This window comes from Lathamus discolor, chromosome 13 (assembly GCF_037157495.1).
Source record: "Lathamus discolor isolate bLatDis1 chromosome 13, bLatDis1.hap1, whole genome shotgun sequence".
NCBI lineage: Eukaryota > Metazoa > Chordata > Aves > Psittaciformes > Psittacidae > Lathamus > Lathamus discolor.
This window is the reverse complement of record NC_088896.1, coordinates 657088-670160: the sequence shown is the minus strand read 5'-3', so window position 1 is coordinate 670160 and position 13073 is coordinate 657088. Positions and strand designations below refer to the sequence as shown.

General features: G+C 50.0%; 1 protein-coding gene across 8 annotated transcripts in view; it reads left to right on the top strand.

Moving 5' to 3' along the window:
- Positions 1 to 1216: 1216 nt before the first annotated feature.
- Positions 1217 to 13073, top strand: part of LLGL2 (LLGL scribble cell polarity complex component 2) — a 35611-nt gene continuing 23754 nt past the window's right edge. For 4 of the 8 annotated variants that reach the window (XM_065693475.1, XM_065693472.1, XM_065693474.1 and 1 more), the window contains exons 1-2: positions 1218 to 1343; positions 9855 to 9962. In XM_065693475.1, coding sequence (XP_065549547.1) covers positions 9888 to 9962 — 75 coding nt within the window. In that variant the 5' untranslated portion in view covers positions 1218 to 1343; positions 9855 to 9887. The other 4 variants (XM_065693471.1, XM_065693468.1, XM_065693469.1 and 1 more) reach the window with 3 other exon arrangements.

Below are 13073 nucleotides of genomic sequence, written 5' to 3'. Positions count from 1 at the left end.
AGTCATGCAGAGGGAGATGCATAGTGGAGGCTACTGGGACCCCCCTAGCACCAGCTGGTGAATTCCTGCTTGTGGTCATACGGCTGCATGGCTGTGTAACCCCACTCTTGTGCCTGTCTGCTTTTGGATGCAGCTGCGGCTGCCTGGGAGGGCAAGAGCCCCCGTGTCCATCTACAGGTCCTGTGGGCACATGACACCTGCAGCTCCTGCATGGGCAACAGTGTGGTAGCTCAATGTGGCTGGGATCTACTGCTGGGGGTACTGTGCCTGGGTCTGTTCCATGCACACACTCCTATTTTCAGATGCTGGAAGTCAGCAGGGCTCTGAGGGTCTGAAAGCCCTTCCCACACACCTTCACCTTCCTTTTTCTCCCTTCAGATGTGGGGCTGGCAGCTCCATCCTCTGGCCTCAGCGTTCTCCCAGAGTGCTGCGCAGATTAAAGACACTGGAAAGGGAGTTTCTAAGAACAGGCACAGCCAGGAAAGCTCCAGCCCGACCCATGGGGCTCAACGTTTGTCCTGGAATTAGGTTAGACTCACTGGTGTTGATTTCAGTCAGTCTCATCTGCTTATGCCGAGGTGGAATTGTATCAATGAACTCTGCAAGAGCCACCCAGTGAGTTTTGCTGGGGCCGACTCCCTGATTCAGCACGAAACAATTACCATTTAATAACCACTGCAGGGAGGATTGGGAAACGGTGGCTGTCTTGCTCAGCACCACAGACTCTGACGGAGCCTGCACAGGGATGGGGCTGTGATGCAGGCCGGTACCGGTGCCACGCGGGCCGGCTGGATGCGGCAGGAAGGTGACAGAAACGCGCACGTTCGCAGGAGCACATCCGTTCGGGAGGCCCGGCGGACGCGCTGGGTGCCACTGGCCCTGTGCCGGGGGTAATCCCGGGCTTTGGCGCGGGCGGGCAGCGCCCGGGCTGTGCCGCCCCGCGGGCTGTGCGCCGTCGGCGGCAGCGGGGCCGGGCCCTGCCCCAAGTCCTGGCTCCGCGTCCCCGGGGTGGGCGGGGTTGCGCTCTCCCTGCAGCGCGTGGCCGTTCCCGCGTTCTGATTGGCCCCGCGGGAGCGGGGTTATGAATTATTCATGAGAGAGAGAGAGGGGGGTTGGCAGCGGCTCTGCCTCATTTGCATACGAGGCCCAGCCCCAGATGGCCGCGCGCATTGTCGTGGCACCGCCCCACCTGGGCGTGTCCCACAGTAGGCCCCTCCCACCAGGGGCGGTTCGCGCGCGAGGCCGCGCCCCGCCGCACCCGTCCCGGAGGTGCCCGGGGAGCGCGGCCGTTGCCGCGGGAGCGGAGCGGAGCGAGGCCGGGGCGGGCGGCTCCAGCCCCGCAGGTGAGCGCGGCTCCCTGGGGCTCCCTGGGGCTCCCTGGGCGGTCAGCGCCGGGGTCGGCTCCGGGGAGGGATCTCGCGGGGGGCCGGCCGGGCCGGCTCTGGCGTGGATCGCGGCGGCGGGACGGCCGCCGCCCGCCCCTGCGCGCCTATCGCGACTTTGCTCCGGATCCGCGCCGGGGGGCGGGCCGCTGTTCGCCCGTTCCTCCGCCCCCGAGATTCCCACCTCGCCGGGTGCCCGGGCCCCCTTGCGCTGCCCGGCTCCGGCAGGCACCTGGAGCCCCCGGAGCGCCTGGGACTCGGGTCTCGGCTCCCCGTGGGACTTGGGCAGCTTTTACATCCTGGGACTTGGTGGCGGAGGTCGCGGCTCTGGGACTTCCTGGTTTAGCCCCGGGCGCGAGTGGGTCTGGCCGGGGCCGTTCTGGGGCCTGAGCGGGGCAGCGGGAACCGGCCCATCACCGCCTGGGGCTGCCCGTGCCCGCGGCGGGGGCCCCGGGACTCGAGTACGCCCGGCTCGGAGCAGATGCGTTGCTGGGACTTGCCGTGTTCCCTGTGGGACGCGCTCTGACGGCTTCGGATTTTCTTGTTTCTGTGGAAGCCCTGCCCGTATCATAGGTACCGCGTCACCGGGGGTTTCCTTTCCAGAGCTGGAAGCGCTTCGTGGGTGAGGGAGCACGTTGTGTCCAACAGCAGCCAGGTGACACAAGAAGGTAAATCCGGTTGCTTAAGCCTTTGTCCGGGGTTGTGCTGCAGCTGCGGCCTGGGAACAAGCTGGCTCCGAAGTTTCCTGTCTTGGAGGTGAGGCTTAGCCTTGGCTTTGGGGGAAGTTCTGTGTGTTACTGTTCGTGGTGTCAATGCTGAAGCAGGGCTCTGCAGCAGAGCAGCGTGAAGCTTTGCATTCATGTGAGGATAGTGACAAGGTGGGAGGGCAGCTTCGCTGAGATAATAAATGTGGAAGCGGCCCGTTGTAACGTGTTACTCCGTGGGGAATGCTGCTCTTTGTTGTCATCTCAGAGCACTGCAGTCAACTGGAATATCTTGCTTTACCGAGTCCCAGGTGAAGCTCGGTGCCCAGAGCAGCTGCCTGGATATTCTAACTTTGATTCGGGAAGCTGGTGCTCCTGGCAAGTGGGATGTAAATCGGAAGGTATGTCCCAAGGCTCTTATGTGTATCCTGGCACGTTTCTTGTTGATACAGCCTGGCTCACGGAGGGGACAGGGATGGTCTGTGCAAGTTGTGAGCAGTGCTGTTTGTGGCCACTCCATCTGTAGGGGCTCCATTTACTTCATGGTATTGGAAAGGGAGGAGAGTTCCCAACCACACCCATGGGACAGTGTAGAGGAATAGCTTTGATTTGGTTTTGAACAAATTGCATCTGCTGTAACTACTGACTGGAAAAAATATTGGAGTTAACCCTGTTGAGAGTCCTGTATCTTCCAGTGGCTTTTTGGTGCAGTGATGTGATGATTACCAGGAATTGCTTATGGAATAGGTGTGGGGTTTTTTGTTGGCTGATACAGAGGCTTGAGAGATGTCAAAGAGTAAGCAATTAACACATGTAACGCAGTTAGTACATGGCAAGAAAGGTATGTGATACTGCTCATAGCCTGATTTTTCTTTAGAACAGTCTATCAGAGGAGGGACTGGTGGTAATGAAAAGTTTGATTTTTGTGCAGAAATCTGGAATAAGTAAATGCCCCCATCCCTGGCAGTGCTCAAGGCCAGGTTGGACACAGGGGCTTGGAGCAAGCTGCTCCAGTGGAAGGTGTCCCTGCCTGTGGCAGGGGTTGGAACTGGATGAGCTTTAATCCAAACAAGTCTAGAAAATCCTATGGAAACTCCAGTTCTCATCTAAAAGTTTTTTCTAGCTACATCTCTTCGTGTCGCTGTAAGAAGCAAATGCTTTCATGGTTTACTGCATGGACCCACCAAGTTTGGTGTAAAATGCTGTTCCAAAGTCATACGCTGCTCTTCCATTTGAATCACACTTCTCAGTTGAAGCACACAAAGAGTTTCGCATCGTGTGCAATAGTGTTGTTCAGTGCAAAGACTGTTCCGCTGTAGCAGTTTGAAACTTTGTGTTGTGTGACAAGGAGAACACCATGGGAGTCGTGACACACAAGGTTTGCACAATTGGTAAATTCAGTGCAAGTGGGTGGTTCCTGGTAACTCCAGGTACAAAGCTGTGGAAGTACATGAACTCTCTTGGTTTGTGTGGTGGGTTCTCAGTTATTTTCTGAGAGTTGCTGGGGAATCTCTCTCTAACTTTGTTATTTTCTGTGTTCTGGGAGGGCGGCCCCTGCACAGGCTGTCAGACACAGTCTGCTCAGTTGTTCATTTAACTCTGTCTCTCCAGGCTGGCAAAACTAACTCCTTTTCACAGGAGGATCTGTTCCTGCCTGACCATTGCACGCAGAGTGCATCTCAACACTCTCTTGTTTATAGAACCATGGGAGCTGGTGTTGTGTATAGGGAAGCTGTGCGTGGTCTCATTGAACTGTTAGATTACTGTTAGAGCATCTTCCCGGTGAAGCCTTATCCTGGGAAAAGGGGGTAGTATCTTACACTTCCAAGCTTTCCACAGACTGCAAGGGTTCCATCCCTGGCTCCAGCTGTTCTGCTTGGCTTGTGCTTTCTTCTCGAGTGTCTGTCTTGATGGTGTGTTACAGCCATGCCTGGTTGTGGAGATGAACTTTAGTGACAGACCAGTTAAAGGGTAGCAAGGGGTTGTTTCACTTGAGTTCAAGCTAAAAGTGTTCTTAAAATTGTAATTTCACAGCGAGTCATGTCTGATGGCTCCTGCCATCTATAAACCCGATGTGGGGCATTTAAATGATCATTTTGGTGGTTGTGAGATCCTTGGTGCTAAGGAATAGCTTTTTCCTGTGCGATTGATCTGGCCTCTGTCTTGTTCTTGTTGCTGCTGGCTGTTGCAACAGGAACAAGGCAAATTTCTGGGTGCGGGAGGAAACTTGGTTCAGACAAGGCCACGGTGGTGCCTGTTTGTTACAAGAGCACTCACTGCTTGTAGTTCAAACAAAGCTTGTTGATAAGAAAGGCCTCTTTTATTTTAGCAGGGTCGATAAAGTATTATCAGATGCACAGGGAGAAGTTCTCACTTTAAGGACCTGTGAGCAGGAAGGGGTGGTGAGGGAGGAATGAAAACGAGACCTAAAGCAAGGCAAGACTTAAGAGTTCTTGAGATACTTGATGGCATTTTGAAAAGAAAGCTGTTGGACCTTACCCCATTGAAAACCCATGCAAGTAACGTAAAGGCTTCTCAGGAATCACATAGATGGAACCTTGCAACTCTCATCTGTGAGCAAAATAAACTCATTATGGGTATGTTTTTGTTGTGGGGTTAACTTAGGACTGTATCCACACTTAATACTGTCTACATAGTAAAAACTGCTGACTTTCATTGCCTTGCAAGACTGGATTAACTTGTGTGATTGTGACTTAAAACGTTGGTTCTCTCCTACTTTTGGCTGGAAATTCCATAATAATGTGAGGATATAAGCAAAACTGGCAACAAATTTCTACGAAGAGTAATTCCCCACCAGCCTATGCTTGGCTAACAGAGAAAATCCACAGTGTCTCAGCAAGCTGTGCACAGGCATCAAGACACATAGCTGCATGCAGAAGCAATGAAGACAAAGCAAAACGTGAATCTCTGGGACTCATGTGTTCAAGGCCAGGTTGGACAGGGCTTGGAGCAACCTGCTCTAGTGGAAGGTGTCCCTGCCCATGGCAGGGGTTGGAGCTGAGTGAGCTTTAAGATCCTTTCCAGCACAAACCAGTCTTGTATTCTGTGGTTGCTAACACACAGCACTGAGGAACAACTAATGCTTCTCCTGGGAAAAAACATTTGGCTTTCTGTTGAATATAGAATCAGCTGTGTTGGAAAAACCTTTTAAAATTATCAACTCCAACCATTCCCCCAGCACTGCCAAGGCCACCCCTGCCCCATGGCACTGAGGCCTCGTCTCCACGGTGTGTGAGCACTTGCAGGGCCGGTGCCTGCAGCCCTGCCCTGGGCAGCCTGTTCCAATGCCTGAGCACCCTCTGGGGCAGGAATTGTTCCTCAGCTCCATCTAAACCTGCCCTGGTGCAGCTTGAGGCCGGTTCCTCTTGTCCCATCCCTTGTTCCCTGGGAGCAGAGCCCAGCCCCTCCTGGCTCCATCCTCCTGTCAGGCACTTGTAGGGAGCCATCAGGTCCCCCCTGAGCCTTCTCTTCTCCATCTGAACCCCCCAGGTCCCTCAGCCGTTCCCCATCACACTTGGGCTCCAGGCCCTGCACCAGCTCCATTGCCCTTCTCTGGCCTTGCTCCAGCCCCTCAATGTCTCTCTTGCCGTGAGGGGCCCAGAGCTGAGCACAGGATTCGAGGTGCAGCCTCACCAGTGCCCAGTGCAGGGGCACAATCCCTGCCCTGGCCCTGCTGCCGCACTGGTGCTGATCCAGGCCAGGATGCTGGGGGCTTCCTGGCTGCCTGGGCACAAGCTGCTCATGGTCAGCCATTGATCACCACCCCTGGTCCTTTTCTGCTGAGCAGCTTTCCAGCCACTCTTCCCCAAGCCTGGGGCGTTGCAGGAGGTTCTTGTGGCCCAAGTGCAGGACCCAGCACTTTGCCTTCTTGAACCTCATCCCATTGGCCACAGCCCATAGATCCAGCCTGTCCGGATCCCTCTACAGAGCTTCCTACCCTCCAGCAGATCAACGCTCCCACCTGACTTGGTGTCATCTGCAGCTTTACTGAGGGTGCCCTCGATCCTCTCATCCAGATCATCGTTAAACAACACTGGCCCCAGTACTGAGCCCTGAGGGGCACCACTAGTGACTGGTCACAAACTAGATGTGATGCCATTTACCACCACTCTTTGGGCTTTGCCATCCAGGCAGTTTCCAACCCAGCGAAGAATCCACCTCTTAAGGCCGTGAACAGCCAGTTTCTCCAGTGTCCAATGCTTTACTAAAGTCCAAACAGACAATGTCCACAGCCTTTTCCTCATCAACCAGGCGGGTCAGCTTGTTGCAGGAGGAGATCAGGTTGGTTAAGCAGGACCTGCATGAACCCTTACTGGCCGGGCCTCGTCCCCCGTTGTCCCACATGTGCTGTGTGATCTCACTCAGGATGGTCTGTCTGCTCCATGCCCTGTCCTGGGACGTGGCCTCTGTACTTGTCATAAACCAAAACATCTAAAATGAGCAGTGCTGAGCAGGCAAGCTGGACTGAAGTCTGGTTTCGATGTTAACTGGTCCTTAGTCTGTGACGGGAAACGGGATCGTCCTGCAACTCATGCTTTCATTGCCTTCCTCTCTCTGAATAGTGAGAAGGTTTTGTTCTGTGGCTGCATCTAATAAAATGAGGTGAAAATGGGTGCGTCATCGTATTTAGCAGAGCATTCAGCTGACAGAGTGGCAGAAGATCTATGTACAGAGCACTCCGGGCTTTGCTGTCAAGGGTCCAGGTACTCAATATGAGCAAAATTGGGATTGGCTCAGCCTTGGGCTGTTGTTGCCCCTGAGCAGCTGACCCCAAGGCATTTTAAAGGGGAATGTTGCACACAGTTTCTGCTAAAAAACCCTCATCTTTGAAAGCTACAGCGTTGTTTCCCTGGAAAAAAGGAACATCAGATACATGCAGACCTGGCATGGCTTCAGAGGCTACTGGTAGCCACAACTGTTACCATATGGCTGTAAATGCTGACTGGCAGATAGCTGCAGAGCACATGGGACAGAGTTTTATGTAAGACGCTGAAGGTGCGTGGGAGAGAAACTGGTCTGCAGTATGTAAGTGTGCATCTGGAAGATGGGGTTATACAGACTGTGGGATCTTTTGAGTTTCCTAGAATTAGAAAAGGCACTTGATTATTGTACTGAAAAATCTCATTGACAAGAGCCTTGTAAATGGTAGTAGCAATTCCACCTGGACAACCTGTGCTGCAGTGGAGGCAGTTCTCTTCACTGTTCCTTCCTTGCCTTTGCTCAAAATGTCTTTACCTCTTGCCTCCTCCCATACTGTGACAGCTGGGGGTTCTTTGGTCGGCCAGGAAATCTCAATTCAAGTCAATGAGAGCTGGCTTCTGCAGCGTGGCTGCTCTGATGGTACTGGACACAGCAGCTTGCCAGGATGACATTTCTTCAAGTGAGTTACTGTCTGATTCTGAACTACTAATGCTCCTTAGCCAGTTGAGCAAGTTGTTGTGGGCTGGAGTGTGAATGTGAGATCTCTTGCATAAGCAGGTTAAAACGGCGTGCTTCTGGGTGCGATTAATATTTCAGGATAAAACATTCCAGGAGGGTGTTAAATATGAAGTTGTGTCTCTCTCAAATCAAACCCACTCTCCTGTGCTTGTAACCGTGGGTTTGCCTCTGCTGTCAAAGCTGAAGAGGTCTCTGTCTGAACCGGGGAGGACACTGAGTTGAGTTTCTCTGTGGGTTTGCCCAGTTTAACAGGTCCAGGATATTGACTGACAGTGGGAAAGGGCGGGTCTGGCACTTTCCTTTCCTCGTCTGGCTAAGGGGAAACTGTGCTGTACATGGGTGTGATGTGCTCTGCTTGCATAGCACAGCAGCTTGTCACTGCTCTGTAACTTTTGCTACCTCGTGGTAAGTAAGTCCTTGTTTCTCTCAGAAATGCCTCGTGAAAGAAGACACGTCTGCAGTCTTGAAAACTCTGCTGTGGTACCTAAATCCTTATAGAAGGATATATTTCCCAAGTAAACCACACTTCTACTGTTCCTCTCTTTTTGGGGATCCCTTCCTATATGTGTTTCTATGAGTATTCAGCCCTGAATGTGCTAATGGCATGGGCCACTGCTCAGAGGCACTTTGCTCTATGGCAAGTGGAGATGTCAGTGATTCTAGGTGGGGACTAAGTGTCTCAGGCTCTTGGTGCTGATGGGATCTTCTGGTCCTCTGAACCAGGACTGCACTGCACTCCTCTTGGTGAGCTCTGGACATTGCTGCCTACGTGGCTGGAGGTCTTGGGGCATGAGCAGGAAAGCTAACCACCCTTTTTGGGTGGTAGTGCAACACAGAGATAATGAGTTTTAGCTCAGGGAGTTTCTAAAGGGACTTCTCAAAGTATAGCTATGGAGCATCCTGTTTATAATACCATTTCCTTTTTCTGGTCCTTCACAGCTGGTAAGGCCTTGGTAGAAACCTTCTAAAAACCAATTTAAGCTCCTCAGGAGCAGCTGGCTCCTGCTACAGCTGAACCCAGGACACTGGTTTAAGTCATTAGCCAAAGACCATCCTTACTGGCAGGAGCACAGCAAGAGCCACCTTGTTTGCCAGCTCTGCTACTCCCCTCTGTACAGATTGCTGTGAAAGCTCTTGTCTCTCGACCACCCTCCAGCCCCACAGTTTGAGCAAGAGCCCAAGGCCCTTGATCACTTGACAGACCCTTTGCTCCTGGTCCCTCTCTCAGCTGCGACACTAGTCTGCTCCCCACCTTGCTGTACCACTTCTGATGATGGGTTAACTGTAAGGCATTTATATTGATTCTTCATTGCGCCTCAGTAGTGCTGGCCCCCACTGTGCGCGTGTTGTATACAGGGTAGCTGGTAAATTGCTGTAATTTCCTGTCCAACAAGTTAAAATACTCACTGGAGTGTCCAGTAGCTGCTTCATGAACAGCTGAGCTTGCTGGGCACTGGGCACTGGAGCTTGTGAGAGGTGGTCAGGGCAGGCAGGAGCACTTTTGCCAAGGTGAGTTGTCGGGATGCAGTTTAAACTTTTGCTCTTGAGTTGGCAGAGCTTTACTTGCAGAAGGGAGATGTGAGAAAGAATCTTGAGTATTACTGAGTATTAAACCACGACAAGGCTGTAGCCTGGTACCTCCAGTGCGATTGCTGGGCTGCAGGTCAGGTCTGATCTATCCTGCTTGGACTCTCCCTGTGCAGTGAGATACACTGAAAGGCTTGTGCTTCGAGCTCTGCACTGAACTGCAGGTGCAAGGTTTCCTTCCCTGCCCCCACCTTGAGCAGGGAGTTAGGCTTGATTTTTCACCACAGCAAGTTAATAATTACTGCAGCCACCCGCGGGCAGTGCAGCGCCTTCCTGCTGTCCCCATGGAGTGAGCCCAACGTGCCATTCTTTCTCTTCTAGCTGCATAGCTGGAGGGTTACCTGGGGTGAAAACTGATTCTACTGAATGCTACCTGTGAGCCCCGGAGCCAGCCTTTAGAGTGGGTTTGCCTGAATGTTTATGCAAATGCTGCAGTTTTGCTTGTCTGAAGTGATCACAGAATGGCCAAGTGTAAAAATTCTTCTAAAATCCTCTTGGCTGATCTGTTACAGTTTGCTTTAGTGCTGTGAAAATGGTACTGTGCAGGTCCTGCGCCGCTGATGCCGCCCTGGTGGGATCAGGTTTTTGTTACTCGATAGTGGTGTTGTCTCCTTGTGTTCTGGCCGATTCGGATTACCTGCTAAACCGAAATAAACAACCTCCTTCCTCTGCTGCTCTTCTCAGGCTGCTCTTGTTTAATGGCTTTGCTTTTTTTCGTTAGGAGTTTTGTTGCCAAGATACTACAGCGAGGAAGATGAGAAGGTTCTTAAGACCCGGACATGATCCAGTGAGAGAGAGGCTTAAACGTGACCTTTTCCAGTTTAACAAGGTACGGTGCTTTCCTCAATCTCCAAGGCACATGTGTGCAAGGCAGATCCCTCCAGAGCCACTGCACAGTGCAAACAGGAGGGAAAACTCCTAGAGTGTGGGTGGAAAAGTTATATTTAGGAGAGGTGGTTGTTCTCTCTTTCAGTTCTGGCCTTTTTTCCCCTATGTGCCTGACAAGTTTTCTTCATGACCATGTTCTCAATTCTGGCTTTCCTCCTTTAGGAAGGATGTTGTCACACTGTGGAGTGGCACTTGCTATAAGATGAGATCTGCACAGAGGCTTTTATATACTCTTGAGTATTCTGTAGCTTGTCCTGCTATGTACTGTGACTACTGATGTTACAGTTAGTCTCTGCAGCACCACTATGAAAGTATATTTTCTAAATATACACAAAAGCCACAGCTCATGATGCAGCTGAATTCAGAGTTCTTTGTCTGTGCTTATACTTTGAGTTTATAAGTATACCTCCACTTTTAAATGTGAATTTAAAAGTCTGCAGCAGAAATGTGGTGGCACCGAGGCAGCACAATGGGCATTAATAATGAATTTGTTCTTATCTTAGTCTGTATCTAGGCTTTTTCCTCCCCTTTGTGAAGAGGGAAAAACAATGGCTGTGCTATTTATCCAGCTTTCTGTGCATTTTTTGTTTGAGCCCTGGCCAGGAACATAGTGCTTTCATCTTTGTAAATGCCTGCTATTAATTCATTGCTAGGCTAATGGCTACTTACACCTTTATTGGATATCAGAAATATATTTGTAGGTTTTGTATTTCCAAGGTTTAAATGGAATTTTGCTGAAAAGTATAATGGATAAATGAAGTCAGCCTAGGAAATAACCTCTTTAATTCATTAAAATCGTAGTGTGGAGATAGACTTAAAGTGGAACTTTGGATATTTGAGATGAATGATTTAATGTAATTTGGTACTAAACCACACCATTTCCATGCATACCTCCCTCCCACTGGGGAGACAAAAGGCACTCAGGAGTGCTTCAAACCTATTTTCTGTTTGCTATCATGAGGGAATGCTAGTGCAGATACAGTAAAAATTTCAGGAAGTGAAGACCCTGATGGAGTAGCTTACATTCAGCTGAATGCAATGTCACCTTCAGAAAAGACATCCAGGGATGGGTCAGAATTGCCTTTAAGTGTATGAAATTGTATATACCTTGGAAAAACCTTTGCTCTTTCAGGGATGTTTTTTCCTTGGATATGCTTTCCTCTTATGAGGACCTTTGGCCAAGCTTTACCAGCCAGAGACAGGCTAATTTGGATGATGCAAAGCAGGGTTGAAAGAACGAGCTGTTGCAGCAGAGGGAAATGTCCAAATATATTAGAAGTTGGTATCAGGATTTGTGACTCCATTTGATTCAGTCTTGAAGGTAAATATTGCATCTTGTTTCTAGGGTGACTACTACTTTGGACACTTCTTAATGGTTTATTCTTATTAGCAACTTGGTAATGAAAGGCCTTGCAAAATGCATTTGCACTTTTAAGTCACAGTAACTTGTTCTTTTCTATCAAGAATCAGAAAGGGAATTAACATTATACCATTACATTATACCAGAATCTTTTACATTATACTTTTTTCTTGCATAAAGTTGCCTCATTTTCCAAGTCTTGTGTGTCCCATTCTGGTATTTCCAGAGGTCATTTGAAAGCCTGTACCCTTTGAATACAGTAAACATCAACACACATCTAGGTAGACTGAGAAGATCTGGGAAAGTCAGACCTGTTGAAGGCTGTGGCTTCAAGCTGCCAAGAAATATAGCACCTTGTGTGCTAAGACTGGCCTCCCCTAATGTGCTGGTAAAGCCAAGAGCATTAGTGCTGGTGAGCAAGTTTTTGAACACTTGTTTGAGGTCTTTGAAACACTTCTGGTTAAGAACCTGCTTGGGAAATATTTTGTGGGACTGTGAAGTTGCTGATGAGAGCAAGGGGGTGGTGTGTTTGCACCCCCGGTGTGTGGTGCTGGTAGTGACTAAATCAAGGTCTGTACCTTAAAAGTGCTGGGGATTCCTGCCCTCATTTCATTGTTTACACTGAAGTTGAATATGAATATGTGATACCACACAAGTTTAGTGTTAGTGTGGTGGCATGTATTTGGCCATGCTGACCTAGTGATGGATTTCAGTTTAAGAAGACTTTCTAATTGGTGGTGGTGGTAGTTGATTTTTTTCAATCATTTACTCTCCTGAGTATAAATAGTTTGTGATCTTTCTGCTGTTGCCCCTTTGCATTTCACTTCCAGATAAGAGGTCATCCAGATGGCTTTAAAGGACTGATTGAGCACTGGGCTAGCTCTTTAAACTATCCTCAAACTTGTGTTTGTTTCAAAAAACACCTTCCTGAATTCTGCCAGACACTCAGCTCTGTGTATCTGTTTGTATAAGAACTTCCCATACTTGTGTGTACCTGTTGCAAGAAACTGTTTTTAGCTCAGTGGATAGAATGAAGGATAAGGTATGTGGACTTGGCAGCCTACATCTTTAAGTTTATTCTGCTTTTGGAAGTAGTATTTGGATGCCTTTGGCTCTGTCCAAGCCCTGCAGAACAAACATGTTCAGGCTGGCTTTGTCAGACTAGATAACACACAGGTGAACCAGCCTGTCTTACAGCTGAATGTTACCAAACTGGGAACATTGCATTTAATTTATGGCTTTGTGTTCCCCCCCCCCCCCTTCATTCTTCCTAACCCTTTGCTGATGGGCGTGATGGATAACTTACATTAAATCTGAATTAGTGTCTATGCAAAGTAGATTTAACACATACAGGCTTCATTGTTTGTTCAAAAGACATATTAACAAAGGTACGGGGCTTGTATTGCCTGTGGTTGGGATTGTCTCTGCTCTGTCATAGAGCAATCTGAGAGGAGAAGTGGAGAGAAACGAAAGCAGGAGCCAGCGCCGAGTTTCATCTGCACAGCTCCAGTGTGGGCTGGGAACAGCTGGGAAGTTTGGCCTCGCTTTTCCTGCAGTAAATGAGACCGAATGAGGCATCGCTGTTAGTGAATGCTGCTGACGCTGGGCTCGCTTTTAGCGAGGCTGACACACCTGTGGCCTGAGGAAAGTGAAAAGGAAAGCTCCCACCTTTCCTCAGGGAAACAAAGGCCC